Consider the following 19,631-nt stretch of genomic DNA (forward strand, 5'->3'; position numbering starts at 1 on the left):
GTAGTCATTATTCATTTCCATTTAATTGATCTGCAGCGTATATATCACTCACTTCCCTTTTCTCGTAGTTCTGCGCTGATTGTAAATCATTGTCCTGCTATTGTTGCTATTCAACTCTCCACCAAATATTTTTTAAAAAAAATGAAAAAGATGGTGGAATTTGTGTTCCGGCAAACTTCGTGCATTTGTCCACTGGATATTCAAGTCAGAGTTAAGAATTTTTAAATACTTTTCGTCTTCTCATTTAATTGTTTGTTCTGTTGTTTAAGAAAATCAGAATTCGTAGAAAGTGTTCTTTTATCATTCATCAACTCTTCTTATCAAAAGAACCATGACCACTTAGAAAACGCTTTTGAGCTATGGATATATCTATATATATATATATATAAAGAATTAATCTAGAAAAAAAGGAAAGATCTAGTGACTCCTCCAATAACATTTCCAAAAGATCCTTTGCTTTGCTGCTAGTGAATAAGTGTATACCGTACGGTTAACATTTTTACTCTTTAGCATATCTTTTTGAGATGCTGCTGGATCTGGTAAAAGAGGGAGGCATCTTTAATAGAACTGTAACCATTATGACGAATCCAATATATATTCTCCAATGATGTTCAAGTTTCGATTTCACATTTACAACCCCTCAGGTTTCTCATGAATGAAAATGGCCTCTTGAAGGACACATTGGAAAATTTGGCAAAGTATACGTAGGACTGGGGTTAAAAATAGAAGTAGGATACTAAAATAAGGTAGGCTATTGTTATGTTCTGATTCCCCTTTCCTATCTTCAACTACTGTTTTAGTACTCCTTAATTTCAAACATTTGAGCTTATGGATGCGTTTGATACGAAGGAAAATGTTTTCCACAAAAAAAAAGTTTTTCAGAAAAATAAATGGGCTTCTTATTTATATTCTTGGGCAAAAATATTATCCTAAAAGTATTTATATATAATCTAGACAAATATTATGGGGGTTGGGGAGTGGGGATGGAGTGAGTGTGGGGATGGGGTGGCGTGGAGGGTGTGGAGGTGGGGTGGGCTGGGGTTGAGGGTGTGGGGTAGCGGTGAGGGTGAAGATGAGGTGAGTTCGAGGGTACTTAGGAGGAGACAATCAATATGAAATATCTTGTAGGACTTGTCTTCTCTACTTTCTTTAGGGAAGATATTTTTCTTATTTTTAAGAAACTTATTTTCCTAAAAAAAATATTTTTAATTTTTTTTAATCTACCAAGCATGAGAAAATTGAAAAATATCGAAAACACCTTATATTCCTCTTTATTTACTACTGTTGTAAGTGGATATCACATTCGGTATTACTTGCATAAACTGAGATTATCCGTCCTCATACACACCAATAAGTCTTGCAAGACTAACCGTGCTCAGGTGCGAAGGATTATTCACCCTTCACGAAAGATTTCAGTCCGAGCCCTGAGAATGAAGATAGCAATTTACCCGCTTAACAAGTCTACCTGACGTGGATCGAGATTAGTAAGGATAATGAATTTCGACTATCAGATGGTCAAACCGAAAGAAGAAATCTTGTAAGTTGGTGGTTTGGTTTTTAAGCTACTCATCTATGATCCTATCACCCAATACCCTAAAAACATGAGGGAGGGGGAACCCACATGCATGTTACCCAATATCAAGAAGGGTGGTCTAGTCCAAATTATTTAAAGATAGTCAAGAAAAATAAAGATTATAGTGCCTTTTGGGGTTTCCTATTATAGCATAGACCCACCAGATATTGAAGATAACTTTAGGTTTAATGAGATTCAACAAGCACCACCACACTAGCTAAGATTCAATCTCTTTCCCATTTCCTTTACTTGTTTAGAAGATTGAGCACCTATAACAATAATATACACATACACGGTACACGTCTATGTATAGGGTGCGTTTGGTTGGCCAAAATGCTTTGAAAAGTATTTTCTCTGAAAAAACAAGTTCCTTAAAATCAATAAAATGACTTCCCTAAAAAGTAGGGAAACAGGTTCCCTAAGTGATACAAAGATCAGTCTCCTCCCCACCCCCAACCCAACAATAATGTACTCCCTCTTCTCCCAAATCGCGTGTATACCTAAATTTCACTTCGTCCTATAGCAATGTATAGACAAACAGGCCTAATCTGTTAAGTAGCTGTACTTGAGAAACTCTGTGATATAGGCTAGTGTTGTGCCCCAAACAGTTGAACTTAACATTAGATAGGGCTAAATCCAATTGCAAAAATAAGCAACAGTTCACCATCAAGTAGCTTGCTTTCTCACTGTAGTAGTACAACCCATATGTTTTCAGGGGTGGCGATCGAAGCTGGAACCCCAAGGTATAATGCACAGTGGGATCACCAAAATTGCAAATGAAAATTAATATAATTTCTTATCTAATGACATTCAATAACTTCATGTCAGAAAAGAACTTACCCTTTTTGTTTCCTCTTCTCAAAACTTATATAGCAGGAGGTGCATAAGCAATCTGTTCCAAACTACTTTCTTATCTGCAGGAAAAATAAAAGGAAAATATCTTCTATTCAAAACGGCTATGTAAATAAGAACCTTAATTTCTTTCCCTCTTTGCTACAATTCTACATAATCCTTATTCCCACTCCACTAGATTCTTTTTGATCCAAAATTACAACTAAACTAGATGATGCCAAAGGTCAAAGAATGTTGTAATCAAAACGATTCCTATAAGGCTTTGCGAAAAGATAAACCAAGCCTTGATGTTTAGTAACACTATCGTCTAACATTAGATTTCTTCAACTCGTCTATAAAACAGAACATAGGCGGCTGAGGTTTTGATCTTGTCTTGGCTGATGGGAGACACATGGCTGTCATCGAAGTCATACCACCGATCAGCACCTTGCTAGAATTATTAGAAAAAACACAAGTTAGAATATTTGAATTAAATTGGGAAAACTGGAAAGTCTGATAATTTGACTTTCCTGCATATATTCTTCATGATGCAGATGATAAATACAGAGTGAAGATGCGTGACTAAAGTTTCATATACAATGGATAAACATGCAATAAGCAATCAATTTAAATGCAGATGACGCCTTGGATGTGAAAATACATAAACAGAACACTCCTATGAAACATGAAATTTCTAAATTTGTCCTTATAGGTTACAGTGACTCTGACTTTTAGGTTACAGTGACTCTGACCCCCACCCACCCCTTTCCCCAAGTACTGATCATTAATACTCCAATTTTATCAGGTATAAAAGAATCATATTTGCCTTAGAAAATAATCAAAAGCAAGTAAAAGAAGCAAGGTAATCAAAGTAGCAGCACCACTTACATGAACAAACGCAGTGTAGTGACCCCCTCCCATGCTTCCATAATGGTTGCTAATTGCATAAAGCATATACCGATAGGAAGATTTTCCATCCTTGAACGCCATAAACGAGGATAAATCAAGATCATGAGTGGGGAAGTCAACATACGTCTCCAACTTGTTCTTCAGAAACCGGCTGTATGAGAACCTCTTCAGGTGGATGACCAGAATTTCCGGCAGTCTCCAAAGATCCAACTTCTTAGTGGCTTGGCGATGCTGCTTGCATTCAGGGCAGAACCTAATTTTGGATATGAAACAAAGAACGTTAGGCGGATCATATTCATGCTAGGAACGATAGGCAGATCATACTCATACTTCCCAAGTGAATGGCACAAATAAATGATTAGATGATAAGATAAAATACTAAAATATTGCACGAAAGAAGTCTTTTCACCTCATGAATAACTGAATGTTATTATCTAAGTTACTGTCTGCAGTTGCTAACATAACATAACATAACATAACATAGTTGCGTACTTACCACATATCTTCTGGCCCTAGGGGCTCTTCCTTCAGAAATGCCTCGAGACATTTATAGAATGAGACAGATTCTTGTGGTCTTCTGCCAAAAAACCCAGCTTTGAAAACTTCTGGCAGTGAGCTGAAAATGCTCGTATTGTATTGTTCAAGCATTTTAGGTGACCAATTTACAAGAACATTTAACCTTCCAGGGACATCTGCGGACTGTAATGGCTGGTCCATTACAATCTCAGAGCTTGCCTTATTATCTGATAGGTAAAAATGAAATTCCGTATCTAAATGTTCGGCAACATTTTCTTCAGCAAAGCTTTCTGGAAACCCATTTACTCTTGAGTCGTCAGGTTCCATGTCTGCACGTACTTCAGTAGAACTTCTATCGAAGTTATGCTCATCTGTCTGGGCTCTACTTTGGACTAAGAATGGTGTGAGCAACTGCATATAAAGACTATAGATATCAGATCCTTTAAGAACTCTACAATGTGCGGCAAGTGGAATACCAAATGCCTTCCAACTTGAAGTCAGCCTCCCGTATGTATAATGCCTGCACATGCAGTATTTATTAGATTGCTAGAATGGAAAAGGAAGCAAGGAAAAGATTTTTTGCCAAAAGAAATATCAGCCGTCTTATTTAAGGAGTCACAGGCCACTATGAGAATCTTTCAACTCAACAGATCAAAAATTCAAACAGCAAAAGGAACTAAGAAGGAACTCCACAACATAAACAACTTCAGCAGTTAAGATGCATGGAAAAAGCAATTATTTCCTTTTGCATCTTCCTGATTATCCACATAATCTGGAAGGATAACACACATCATTTCAACTACATGTTGCTCCAAGAACCATGCAGAACGATGATTTGTAATGCATCCACAAATGAAGTGAGTTGAGACTGAGCATGCTCAATACTACTAGATAAACCGCCTCACTTTTACTTTATACAAGATACAAGTATATGACAACTAACAACCTACTCTTTTAACCTATGTTGCTCCGACTCTTCAGAAATGTCAATGGGTGCATGTCGGATTCTCCAAAAAGTAGTGTATTTTTGGAGAATCCGGCACGGGTGCGGCATTGAAAGTGAAGAGTCCCTGGCTGCTTAGCTTTTAACTATCTTGAGTTCTACTTACCATGATTAATCACCCACTCTCCATGGTAAACTAACAGATTGAGAAAAACTTTTGGGAAAAGGCAATTCATAAGTATCGTAATATTCACACACCAGGGCTTATTTCAAGTGGCAAAGGTTAAGGGACTCGTGGCTTTTTTTTCTTTTTTTTTTGCCATACAAACTAAGCCTGGTATTTGAGGGGACCATTATCCCGGAGCTCAAGGGCTGTGGTTGGTCCTAAGGGTGGCCGTAGAAAGATTTCTCAGTCATCAAAAAAGAAAATATCTTAATCTTCACTGAGCTGACAAAATGTAAAAAGATATTTGAAGAAGAACATTTTAGTTCTTGGCCGTAGACACACCAGTATTGAGACTAACTGAAACAGTTGAAATTGTTTGTATATATTATAGAAAATTTCAATAATGAATCAAAAGAGTAACAACTATTTTTTTCCTACACTCCTTAGTGATGCTTACAAGTACAAGTGTAGTGATGCCAATAAGATAGACCATACCAACATTTCAATGATCTCTGAATTTATGATAAAATTGTTCTGTTAGACTGTTCAAAGAATCTTTTTTATTTCAACATTTGGTAAGTAGATAAAGTAGTCAAAATTTAAGCAAAGATGAATTCCAAGCAGCCGAGAGGGCCAACCACCAGAAACAATGTGAGCTTCATTATGATCTCAACTCAAGATAGTGATTTCTACTTCTATCTTTTTCTCACAGAAGACAGTCGTAAATGCACTTTCCTAACAAAAGACTAGTTGTGATGGCATTAACTTAAAACTGAACATTTTGAAGTACAACGAATCAGACATCACTTGCTCTAAAATTAAGGTAAATTTGATTGTTTGGTAAGTAATTCTGTAACCTCATAGTAGTCATCTATGTCCTACTTTCAAAGATTGGTTGTGAGAATAACATTGATACATATTTACTCAAAAAAAAAAAAAAAGGAATAACATTGATACATAAATCTTTTTAATAATTACTAGTAACTACATATATCTTCTGCAGAAAACATTTTGTCAATTCTTTTCAGCAATCATAATCATAAAGTACACCCACAACCAAACCCTGCCATGATTAACAATTCTGATGTTGAAGCACCACCGTCGCAGTGCTTCTTTCCCAACTTATGAAACATAGCTGTGCATGCAAGACACGTCCATAAAATGACTAGCAAATGTTTTATGAACTTCAAAGGAAAAAAGATGATGCACAAATTATGAGTAAAGTCAGGACATACTCATCAATCTGTTGATGTGTAAACACAACCAAGGGGGCTTCTTCAGTACCCTTGTGCAACCGATATGCAACAAGTCGGTCACCATCTCTTATTAAGGATAATGAATCGGCTGGATCCTCAAGGTAACGTATAATGCGGTTGTTGTATATCTGTGACCAGTAAACGGTGTAAGAGCTAGAAACAGAATTTTATTTTGGAAATAGAAAAAAAAAGGAAACTACTTGACTATCTGACACATAGCATATAAGAGCTGGAAATAAGTTTTATTTAAAACAGGAACCGAGCAACAACTTGAAATACATAGAGACCATTTCTCGTCTAACTGGAAACTGCACTAACCTCAGCCACCAAAAGGGTCTCATCAGCCTCCAACGAGCACGCAGTGCTCAAAGCACGAATTAGATCTTCAAGCTTTCCATCCTTGGGAACAGTTATTGTAAATGTAGATATCTCAATATCACTGCCACTTTTTATAACTGTGAGAGTCATCGACCTCGTAGATGTAGATGGCAGAGGCAGTGACAAATACATGAATGGATCAAACATGATGGAGACCTTTTTGCAAACAGGACAGACCAATGTGGAACGATATTGACCCTGCAACAATTGATAAGCTCTGAGAAATAAGACTAGACATGAAACTTGTATAAATGTACAAAGACAAGGATTCAGATGAAGTAGAATTCTAAATGCTCCTAAGGGTCATAGGCAACTCATGACCTGATGGGAAAGATTAACTCCGGGCCAGTTGGTCAAATAGGAATTTAGATAAGATATACTGACATACACCGCATAATGCATAAAAAGACCAATTCTTTCCAAACAGAGCCTATAGACTGCACAAGTGTCAGCACAATTCACAAGGTTCACCTTTTTTTTTTTTTTTTTTTTTTTTTTTTTTGTGTGTGTGTGTGGATAAACTAGGTTCAAGTTTTCATATAGTTAAACTTGTAAATTGTAAAAGAGCATACGCTTTACTTTTTTACCGAGGTTAAAGGCTGGATATTCTTCTTAATTCTTAGTAGGGACATTTTAGTAATACTCAAAAGACATTTAAAAGAAATGGGAGACCATATAGAGAAAAGGAAGCAACACATATAAAACTAATTTGTTTTAATATAAACCTGAATCCAAAAATCAGCTACTTGTTCAGGATACATTCTAGATAAATCCGTTCAAAAGAACCTGAACCGAATTTTTGCATAAAAAAATAGTACTCCCTCTATCCCAAATTATGACCTAAGTTGTTTATCGCAAATGTTCGATTTGAAAAAGGACAACAATTAATTCAATTTCTAAAACTTATGGTAACATTTGAACATCAAGTATAAGAATTCACTAAAGACGATACAACTAAAAGATTGATTTGTTTGAATCTCACTTGTTTGAATCTCAACACAAATTGTGTCAGTTATTGTTATCATTTTTGGATAAGATAAGAGGTTTTATTCATAAAAGAGAAGAGAATCTAGACAGAAATATACAAGGCATTTGAAGCAAGCTTTAGGAACACTGGCTAAACTTCCCCAGACAGTTGGGATATCGTTTGGTAGAGTTTCAGATATATTAAAACATTATACCACTTCACTCTTCTTTCTTTTATAGTCAATGTCGAAATGAGGCGAACGATTTCCAGCTTTTGTCAGTGAGAGACAAGAAACCATTGCATGCTGGTGAGATAAAATGTTTCCTACTTCTAGTAAGATACGAGAAACAATCTGGTGTTACTCACTTGGCACACATCCACTATGATGGAATCATTACGAGCCAGATGATAGTCCCAGTATTCATCAGCGATTTCTTCATCTGGACGATCATCTCCATCCTTAGATTCAACATAAGGTTTATTCTTGACGCGGTTCAAATCTTCATGGAGTCCATCCAATAGAAAAGCTAAGACCTCCTGCAGATATACGTAAGGAGAATTAGATGATGCCCCCAAAATGAGAGGACAGGAAAAGAGAGTATAAATAAGTGACCTGAACTGGGAAAGTAAATCCAACAGGAAGGACTGAAATTGGACCTGAGAATCATGCTGATTGAAGCCGCTGAATTGAGGAGCAAAATGAGCGAGCTTTAATTTGAATGTTCTAGGTGCCACAGGAGCCGCTCCAGGAGCCCATAATTTCTTCAAAAGGTCCCCAAAAGCAGAGGCAATTTCTCCCTGAATCAATTTAAAGAGAGGAGCGTAGGCATTATTTTTGTGAGGAGACAGAATAGAACACAATGTCTGATTGGGGTGAAATGAGGCAGGGAGGAGGAGGAAAAGTAAAAGAGGTAAAGTTTATTTTACCGTATTTAGTAAGAAACAAAAAGTGGAGAGATTGAATACCCTCCAAGCCAATTTTCCTAACATCTACAAAATTGAATGGAATGGATATGTATATCTTTTTTACTTTTCCCCAAGATAACCAAACAATTGGAGGTGAATAATGAATTCTTCACCTTGGGAGTAATCAATTCAATTTATTTCCATTACTTTCCAACCAAATATAAATTAATATAGGTTAAGGGATGTCAACAATGAATTATTCAGAGAGAACTGAGGGGAACATAAAAGCGGCCTGGAATGATCTTGAAAAATTCAAGACAGCTTACATTCATTCCCAATGGGTTGTCATGATTTATTTCTCTCTTGTAGTCCCCGAGAAAGTAATCAACGAGCTTTGGCGTATGTGCAAGGCACTGAAGAGCACTGTTCATGAAACAGGTGTTCCCTAGGTTTTGCAATCCAGTCAATCCCAAGGTACCAGCTTCACATGGACCTCCAGAAAAGGATGACGAACTGCTCCTGGTGAGATTAGAGGTTATACCACTGCCAGTACCATTCATCAGAAGAGAAGAACCATTAAGGTATTGCATTGACATCTCATCCTTTTTTGCTTTATTTTTAACAGAATCTGATAGCCCATAAACCTGCAACTCCAAGAGCAGCTGCAAAGCAAAAAAAAAAAAAAAGAAGAAGTATGTCCAAATCATTTCTTGCTTATCGACTGTCCGAACCAATAAACACTTAATTTGTTTCACAAGTACATAATCAAAGAAACACAAAAGTAATCAATGATGATGAACCAAACTAGTAGTAACTGCTATATGGAAGAGAGAAATACCAAGTGGCTGGTATTTTTGTAATCTTATATCCAGCTAAAAGCAGCATAAACCTGAATTTACTCATTGGTTGTCACCAAACCAAATGGGTGTATAAGTGGATTGTTAGATTAACTGTCTCATTTATTGTGTGTTTCTCTTGTTGCACGGTAAACTAAAAGAGCTAAATTTTCTTGTAGTGTATGTCATTCAAAGTACAAGAAAAGAGCACATCTACTGCTATTGAATGAATAAATCCCTACGACCCCTAAAACAAAAGAGATTCACATAAATCTGAATTTTAGTGGCTCAGCATTGTCCATGCTCTAGAAAAAAACAAACACTTATACAGAAAACCAAATGATCTCCTGGTACGCTGGAGAAAATTTCTTTCATCATTTCATTCCTTGAAGGAGTTTTAAGTAATCACATAATTACTGTAACCCTTTTTATGAAGCAAACACTAGATAAAGAAATAGAAGAATCTGCTAAAAGAACTAATTAGAAAACAACCAGAATAAACTTTAACCAAATTTATTTCCTAATGCAAGACAGAAAAATTAATAACAAATGCCGCAGAAGCACTGGTCGACTTTTTAATTGGTTAATCATGAATTATGACAGAGTTAAAATTACATACATCTTGCTCTGACTGCTTCTGAGAGTCCTTGATCATTTTATTATTTTCATTTGCAAAAAACAACTCCGTCTGCCCAGACAAATCCCAAATCCGTAACTGCAGAGAACAAAAATGTGATTAATCTTCTACAAAGAGACCCTTGCAATTGATTAACAAAAATATTGGAACTTACGGGTTCTGTATCCACACTAAAAATTCTGCAGGCTCTTCTAAAGCATTCAACTGAATTGTCCTGAATCAAATGTGAGAAAACAAATGTAAAACTAGACTCTAAAGGAGATAAAGCAGTGCAACTGAACTCCAAAACTTAGGTGAGGATATATTGCAAGATAAAACAAGAAACATCATCCAAAGCAAAACTGTAAACGTCTAATATGCAACACTTACAAAATGTAAGCAAGTTATTCCAATTACTTGGTAGAATGAGGTACTTTTGGAGGCTACATTTTTATGAACACAAGCTGAATATGTAGTAGCATGAATGATCACAGATTCCCAAAGAAATATGTAGTAGCTGTAAGAGGACTTTGTTCGAACGAACATCATCCTTTTGGTCTATCTTCACGTGTGATCCTTCTCTCTAATTATTTCCTATTAGTTTTATAAACAATGAAATTCTCTAGCCATTTTACTTCTTCACACAAATGTAGTTTCAATACACAATCCTCAGCTGTATCAACTGGCCTAGTTTATCCAAACCAGGGCTGGCATGTAACTCTCTTGGTACCGTTTCCTCTTAGCCTTTAGTGATCAAAGAAAGAGAATTTGTCAATATACATAAAGGTGGAAGAAGTCAGGGCACCCTTGAGTATATAATAAAAGCTAGAACTAACTCAATCTCTGATATGTTTCTGTAAGTAAGACCTCAAATGGTATATAGTTCGTCCAAGCTATTTAGGTGGTATAAATGATTCTGCTAATACTTCAGATGTGAGATAACTTGTTAGTTTTAGATTAAGAGGATAAAACTGTAACTGAGTCTACTATGCTATCTTCAAACTGATTGATTCCCAACTACATAGTTTCTTCTCCTCCAGACATGGGAAAGGTTGGAGGGGGATGGTTTGGATCAGTATACCACTTTCGTGTCATAGCTACATACATACAAAAGTACATTTTAGCGCATCCTTCTCAATTTTGCCTTGTCTTACATTGTTTGTTCCTGGCTATACAATTTAACTCTAGAGTAAATCACTTCGTTAGAAAGACAACAAAGTGAAAGACAAAGCGTCCTTTCTAATATCATTTCACAAAGACTCACTCTCTAGAACTTTTGTTGTCGTTGGAGTTTGCGGATGAGCAATTTTGGATTCAAATTACAAGCATCAAATGCTTCAAGTGAACTACATAAATAGCAATAGGATTGATTTCATTGTTAACGAATGCATGAGAAACCGAAAATTGCCATGCAAAATTTATAGCCCACTATATCAGCAAATAGATACATATCAAAATAATGTACTTGTCATCTTTTTGCATAACTCAACATCACAAAGAGTATGTATGTTGATTATTATTTAACTATCAAACAAATGTGGAAGAACTTTAACAGCTATTTCCCTTCCTAGTAATTCACATGAGGATGAGAATAGCGGGATTCATGCATAACCCTTGTTCTTAAAGTTGATATACTGGGCATGTCATCTTAGTTCCTTTTAAAAGTTTCAACAATCAACAGTAACAATAATAGTGAAGGATGAAATATGGCGAAGCAACTAACGAAAAAGAAAGCCAGCTTCTCGGCGCGGGGGGGGGGGGGGGGGGGGGGGGGGGGGGGCGCGGCTGAAAGGATCGGATATGGTTATGCACTCTATGGATATTATGATAGTACAAATCGCATTGGAATCATATATGGGATAATAAATTCCTAAAGTTATTTTTAACCTTTTTGCTTATCCTGACTCCCAAGGAGCTGGTCTCCCGCGAAACAGAAAGCCTCAGCTGTAAAGGATAGACATCCGCAATATCCTCATCTGTCGCTGAAAAGCTTTTTCCATTCTTAGCGGCAGCTTTAGAGTTACTGTGCCTGGATAGGAGGGAGCAATTCCAATCAAACTAATCAGAACTCTATAACGAAGATAACAACTTTTACATAGTTCGAAATGCATGAAATTACTAAATACTAAATATCCCGTTACTAGGATCCAAAGACAGATTCCCTTTCTTAAATGTGAAGAAACACCAAAAAGGAAAGGGAAATAATCAGCTATAAGTTAAACACCCTCTATAATGAAGAGATCAACTTTTACACAGTTCGAATTCATGAAATTATTAACGTGCTAAATATCCTGTTACTAGTGTCTAGGATCCAGAGACAGATTCCCTTTCTTAAACGTGAAGAAACGCCAAAAAGGAAAGTGAAATAATCAGTTAATAAGTTAAATAAGCAGTTCAAGGAATACAAAGTGAACATAGTTCTAAATACTGACCATTTGAGTGCCTGCAGCCATATGTCGCCGGGGACCAAAGCATAGTCCCGGCCGGATACCCCAACTTCACCATTCTCCTGACTCTGTGATAAAGATTCCTCCTCTCTCCTCAAGTTAAATGCGACGTCTGGGCTAAATATATTGTTAATGATTTTCATTGGCCCTCCATAAGATGGAGCTGGTGCCACTGCATACAAGGTCGCCGACTTCCCATCTGATGCTGCTGAATCCTGTGCCTCCTTCCACCACCTATAATGGCAAAAACACTTTCTCATGCACTGCTGTAAATGTATATATTCCTGTGAACTTCTGATGTATGTGTTTATAACACTTTAACCCGCTCCTTGGAAACACACAGAGACCAAAAAATCTTACCTAGAGAAAACACTGCAAAAGATAACTTCTCGCGCTGTTTCCAGGCTATTTACCCCATCCTGTCCACTAAAACATTCTTTTTCTTCTTAACACTCACTCTCAAGCATCAATTTTATGCTTTTATTTCACGTTCTCCTCTACCCCCACTAACCACAGAGCACTTCGTCCACAGATAAGAGCTTTTTATAATAAAGGGAAATAACATTTCAACTACAACAGCACCCAAGGGTGTGGCCTAGTAGTCAATGAAGTGGGAAGAAAACCATGAAGTCTCAGGTTCAAATCTCAAAAAAGACAAAAATACTAAGTTGATTTCTTCCCATCTGTCTCAGCCTTGATGGAAATAGTTACCTGGTACCTGTTGCTAGTGGGAGATAGCATGTATCCCGTAGAATTAGTCGAGGTCCGCGCAAGCTGACCCGGACACCACGGTTATCCGAAGAAAAAAAAAAAACATTTCAACTGACAACATACGGCATGATAAACCTATATCTTATGTAGGTGGAACAACTTGTCAGCTTCTTCTGAGGTGATTGCGCTATTAAGTATTAAACAGTCCCTGATAACCAACATTTTTAGATCTCATTGGCACTTCCCTATAATACTTCTCAATTATTAACAACTTAAATATAACACAACCGAAAATCCAACTCCATAACTCTCTTATGCTAAAAATTGACCAATACACACACACGAGACGATATGATTCGATCCAAAGGCTAAGAGGTGAGCAAAACCAACAACGTTGATTAAAAACCAACAGCATTTCAATGTACAAAAGCTCATACAACTACCAATCCAAATGAAACTAATAAACGAAACTTAAAACAAAAACAAAAAAAAAAAAAAAAAAAACACACACACACAACACGATTTGATCCAGTGGATAAGTGTTGATTAAAAACCTACAACATCTCAATGTACTGAAGCTTATCAAATTACCAATCTAAACAACAAGTAACAAACAAACAAAAAATTAACCAGCACTTGTTTCAAGTTTGTGGTTAGATATATCTATGATTCAGATTCGTCTTCAGCTAAATTGGATCAAATCAACATAAAAAAAATCAACTGATTGAAGAAAAACCCGGAGAATTTTCAATTCAATTCCTTTTTTTATATATATAAAAGCAGTTGCATGAAGAATGAGTCAATGAGAAGGGACAAAATGGGATTACCTGTAAGGAACAAAATAAAGTTGCTGGTCATCAGTTACATGAGATTCGGGCTGTTGAGGAGAATCCGAGGAATGCTCCGATGGGTTATCCATACCGGAATTCTAGAGAGACAGACACGGACCCGAGCGGACTTCTTTTCAGAAATGGGAAAATATTATGCGCATTTGCTGCACATTGGAGCTTTTTTCTCTCAATGAAAGAGGAGATTCAGGGAACAGAATATATATTTATGAATAATACAGTAACTAACTAAATTCAATGCTTATATATTTTCTTTTTTTCCTATTATTATTACCATTTAAATGAAATTAAATTATTTCCTACAGATTTCTTTTTCTTTCAGAATTTAAGACAAGTGAGAAAAGGTAATCTAAGGACATTGCAGATTGAAAAATACAGTAAGTAATTCAATGTTTTTTTTGTTTTACTCTTATTTTATTATATTATTATTAAGGATACTTAATCACATAACTTTATAAAGATTCCTTTATTCTTTCAAAATTTAAGAGAAGTAAGGCAAGGTAATCTAAAGACAGATCAGATTGAAAAATACAGCAACTAATTAAATGCTTAAATATTTTCTATTTTTACCATTATTATATTAATTAAAGTTACTTCAATCATAAGATTTTATAAAGTTCCCTTTTTATTCTTTCAGAATTTTTAAGAGAAATGAGAAAAAGTAATCTAAGGACAGATCAGAAGGATCTTGACTGTACATCTTATCTTATTTTTACAGCTAAGCTAATTCTGCATGTCTTTTTATTTTTTGCCTTCTTTTGTCCCTGATTTTCTTATAATATTTATAATGGACTATTCATGCAAATTAAGTTGAAGGGACCTTTTTTGTGTTTTGATGCAAATTACGTTGGGAATGCACGTAGTTAGATGGGAGTTAAATCAAAAAGATGTTTTAGTTAGTGAAACTCTAAGTATATTTTTTTTCTTTTAAACAAGTTTAAGGGCACCTTTGTGCTTCTTGTTCATAATTAATGAAAAGATTGTTTTTGACTCGAGCGGTCAAACACCCTCCAATCAGAACCTAGTCTTTTTATAAGAAATAAGGATCTAAGAGAGATTAAGTTATAAAAAATTATGAGATTTCACGCGAAGAATAAGCCTCGTTTTGTGAAGATTTTCAAATTAACTCCCACGTCATCAAATAATATTATCCGATTTTAAAAAGTGAGAAAGAAAGACTTGTCCAAATCTATATAACAAACTAGGAAACTTAGTTAGTGAAATCCTCATAATAATTATTTTTATTGCATTTAATATATAGTTGAAATATACTTATACTATCTTACAAAATCACATAAGATGTATAACCAATTATTTGAAAAAACACCTCCGAATAATAATACCAATTTTTCAAACATTACAACCCACATTTATAACGAAGTTATGTAAAATTATTGATGCTTAGGAACATAAATGATAATGAATTAGATCGTTGATACTTCAAAAATTCTTATAATTACGTTCTGGTAAAGATGAGAGAGAAAATGTAATAACTTTTTCCCCAGGATAACAAAGTTAGTAACCCGAATAAAAAAACTAAGAAATAAAGACTTTTGTTGAACTTTGTCTTTGATATTACTGTAGAATATAAGAATCCTTTTTTTTCTTCTAAATGTGAGCATGTAAGAAGTATCCAACCCTTGGAGAAAGAGATATATTACATGTGTATATATTGGATGAATTTGGGAAAAAAGTAAGTTTGTATTTTTCCCCTCTCTTTTTTTTTTCCTCTCCGTGACAAATAGAAAAATACAAAAAATTTATGTTGTTAAAGTAAATTTGTAACACTTCCCTTATATCTATCACAACTTTTTTAATTCATAAGATCTAAGACACGTATCAACAGCCAAATATTTTTTTGTACCTTTCGAAAGATATTCACAAAGTTAGCAACAGCCTACTGGTCACTAGTTACCAAAAAAAAGACTACCGGCCACTCCTAAAGAAACCTTAAAAGAGTAACATTTACAGCAAGCAAAATTGTTCTATACTTAGTAGGGGTTGGGACATGCGATGATTTCATATCGTGATTTCAAATCGGTGTTCGTTTATGCAACTTGCACAAATTTTTATAATTTCAACTTCATATCATGATTTCAAATCACAAATCATCCAAAAAGACATGATTTGGGATTCCAAATCATGATTTCAAAATTTTTAAATGTAAAACTTGACCAATAAGTTTATATTTTGTAAAAAAAAAAAAAAAATCCATAAGTTGGTAGATATATTCACCAACCATGTTTACCAACTATTTATATCAAATATTAAAAGATCTGCAAATTGATATTATATTTATAACAAATTTACTCTTACCAACCATGTGGGAGGATTATATTAAAGAGTAGTTACACTACAACTCATGTTCAATTTTCCTTTTTACTAAACTAAAATTTGATCAATTGATATTGTATTTTTTAGAAAGGTCTTCTAGTAGCGTATAAATTTTGTTATGAATTATGATTTGCTCAATCAATAAAATTATATAAGAATTGGAAAAGTTTTGATGGTTTTCACAATTTGTGGGGTTTTTATCTCTATGAGAAAAAGTACAATTAAAGAATTCCAAATTGTATGTCCAAACAAAACTTCAACTTCAAATCATCAGGATTTCATATCATAATTTCAAATCATGTCCAAACGGCTCCTCACTGTTGCTCAACGCACACGCAAGTATATACAAGTAATATATGTTTTAAAGTCCATATATCGTACTCACAGAGACTTAGATTTTATATTGTTCAACTAATTCAAATTCCATTGTAACTATTCAAGAGAGTGAAATCAAGATGTTTGTTGTAACTAGACTATTGACTGAAAGTAAATTAATAAATGAAAACTTTGTGATTTAGATGACTAGGAATAAGACCGTAAGGTTTATCAAATGAAAAAGAGTTCCAGGGTCATAGCGTTCGACAATCCAGTTAGTCTTCCGACACTTCTACCTATCATATTTCCTGGGTTACGGGTTTATGTTAACTTAATGATAATCTTTCAAACTACTCACAAGCCTGTAGATGTTACTCTTAACGTCTATATTTTTATGATCGCCAGAAATAACAAGAACACATTTATATTTCCATAACCAACTAAGTAGGGCTAGAGGATATATTTCTATCCTTAGTAGCGAAACGATTAATTGAACAAACTCTATTTATTCTTATTACGTACGTGAAGTCGCTCTTTCAAGTTCAACTCATGCATCACCAATAGTGTCTAATTGGTGATCAAGTAATTAAACAATTAAGCACAAGAATAAATAAGAAACCCAAACGATGGAAATTTAATGGATAGAAATTATCGTCAAACCAACTATCATGTCTTTTGCCACAACCCTAGAATAAGAGAGTTTAGCTACTCATGATTCGTGAAGAGGAACAAGAATTCATGAATAATCTAGGGTTGAATGAAGAAAATAAAACAAAACCTAAGAAAATAAGAACGACGACTTACAAGTCGTAAGAATAATCCCAGCACGTTGTTTCTAACCTAAAAACGTCTATTTCTAGTCTAGGTCAAAATTTGAAATAATTAAAACCAAATCCCGATTGAATGGGAAAACTAGACGAGGTCTTGCGATGGCTGCGCGACGCGAGCTCATCGCGGGAGTGTCTGTCGATTTTTGCAGACATAAATTCAGAGAGGCCTCTCATGCGCTACGCGGGCTGCTCGCCTAGATGCCTTCAATTGCTCAATTTTCACTCCAAGTGTCGCACATCAGAGAGGCCTCTCATGCGCTACGCGGGCTGCTCGCCTAGATGCCTTCAATTGCTCAATTTTCACTCCAAGTGTCGCACACTCCTCTTGTCCTCTCGTCCAAGTGCACTAAGCTCCATTTTCTCTCAAAAATGCTTGGATTTTCTTCATTCTATCTCGTTGTACTTAAACACACAAACATACCAACATAAGATCGAATACAACGATTTCATTATAAAGAATGCAATTAAAGTACTAAGATAAGGAGGGAAAGTGCTGCAAAATGTAGATATTTGTGTCAAATATCACTCATGCTATTATGTATAGCTATTTCATACTAGCTAATGTACTTTAAATGTGTCCTCTGTGATCCACATAAATGTAAAAAAATTAAACAGTGTGTTTTCAAATTAAAAACCTTCCTCAAAATTACTCCTTCCTATTTAGATATCAGTCATTTTATCTCACTATATTTGTTTTAAATACATAAAAATAGAAAACTAAAAACGGAAAAGGGTCAAATATACCCTGTCTGTTGGAAAAGGGCTAAATATATCCCTCGTTATACTTTGGGTTCAAATATACCCCTGCCGTTATACTATTGGTTCAAATATACCCCTCCTGCCATTATACTATATTTGAACCAATAGTATAACGACAGGGGTATATTTGAACCTAAAGTATAACGGCAGGGGTATATTTGGCCCTTTTCTAAAATAAAAATAATGATTACTTTTTTTTCAACTTTATCTTTACCGGTTTGATTAGTGGAGAGTTAATTGACGTTCAAAAAAAGATAGATACAATATAATAGTTTAAATATTATAATTAAAGCTATTAAATTTCCTTTCTTAAGTAAAAAACTTGAAAGAAGTGAATATAAGGATTTTAGTTAAGCAGAAAGGGAGGGGGGGTCCACACATTTAAAAACAAACAACCATTTTAAATAAACCCTAGTCAAACTTGGAACTAAATTTAATGACACTTAATATAATTAATGACTTAAATATATTTCCTTAACTAATTGTAACACAACAACATCCATTGTTTTGGAAGCATGCGTGCAAGATCTCTTCGGCTTTTGGTCACTTCTCCACATAATATTTTATCTTTGAATACCAATCTTAAAAAAAAATCAAACATCATTAATGGAGAAAAAAAACTCGTTCATTTAAAAAAAAAAAAAACTATGACAAAATATTAATTTAACTTGCTAGCAAGCATATTAGGAATACATTAAAATTTGAGATACATTTAATGCATATTTTAATTTGAATTTTCCAAGTTGAATTATGAGAAGAAAAGAATCACATTTTTTGATTTGATACAAATTTTTACTTTTAGTATTTGATGATAAATATTGAAGCATGGACGGATCGACGCTTGCATAATTATTAAGGGTAAGTTGTATCCATTGACGACTCAAATGTACTTTTACCATATTATGTAGCCTTAAATGTAGTTTAAGGAAATTGGATTGAATCTTTAGAAATAGATTTGACTCTTTGACTTTAATTCATGTGTTCTCTTTTGTAATTCAAACTCAAATCTCATTTCAAAAGAGATACTAGTTGCTTATTTTAGTTAAATTATTTCCCACAAGTTATTTAGTTACTAAGCTATCGCAACTTTTTTTTTTTTTGATGAAAAATGAAAAAACTGTAAGTGGGGTGCTAGGGAAAGGACAACCCAAATCAATAAACATGTAATAATTGCTGAAACTGAACATAAGTACTCTGTGTTCTGAATGAGAAACCATTTGTTTATCTGAGTAAATAAGCTACAGCCTCAGGCTATCGCAACTTGTAAACACTGTTGGTAATTAATAAATAGTAGCGTCTTGAATTGATTTACAGTATTACTCCCTTTGATCATATTAAGAGCCTGTTTTGATGGGCTTATGCCTAAAAGCTGAAAACAGCTTATAAGCCAAAAAAAATAAGTTGGGGTAGTCTAACTTATTTTTTTTTGGCTTATAAGCTGTTTTCAGCTTATAAGCTGCTTTAGATAAGCTAAGTCAAATAGGCCCAAT

General features: G+C 34.7%; 1 protein-coding gene across 2 annotated transcripts; it reads right to left on the bottom strand.

Moving 5' to 3' along the window:
- Positions 1–2,397: 2,397 nt before the first annotated feature.
- Positions 2,398–14,113, bottom strand: LOC132603822 (ubiquitin carboxyl-terminal hydrolase 8). Of its 2 annotated transcripts, none has more exons than XM_060317096.1 (13): positions 13,883–14,113; positions 12,330–12,578; positions 11,785–11,926; positions 10,073–10,132; positions 9,901–9,996; positions 8,772–9,107; positions 8,197–8,337; positions 7,906–8,076; positions 6,513–6,770; positions 6,174–6,322; positions 3,810–4,349; positions 3,293–3,566; positions 2,398–2,855 (listed from the first exon to the last, which is right to left on the bottom strand). In XM_060317096.1, exons 1-13 carry the CDS (start codon positions 13,972–13,974, stop codon positions 2,739–2,741), a joined length of 2,625 nt encoding a protein of 874 aa, XP_060173079.1. In that variant the 5' UTR covers positions 13,975–14,113; the 3' UTR covers positions 2,398–2,738. The 2 variants fall into 2 exon arrangements, with proteins under 2 accessions (XP_060173079.1, XP_060173089.1); XM_060317106.1 differs by lacking the exon at positions 13,883–14,113 and adding an exon at positions 12,705–13,032.
- Positions 14,114–19,631: the final 5,518 nt, after the last annotated feature.

The sequence above is a fragment of the Lycium barbarum genome, chromosome 1 (genome assembly GCF_019175385.1).
Source record: "Lycium barbarum isolate Lr01 chromosome 1, ASM1917538v2, whole genome shotgun sequence".
Taxonomy (NCBI): Eukaryota; Viridiplantae; Streptophyta; class Magnoliopsida; order Solanales; family Solanaceae; genus Lycium; species Lycium barbarum.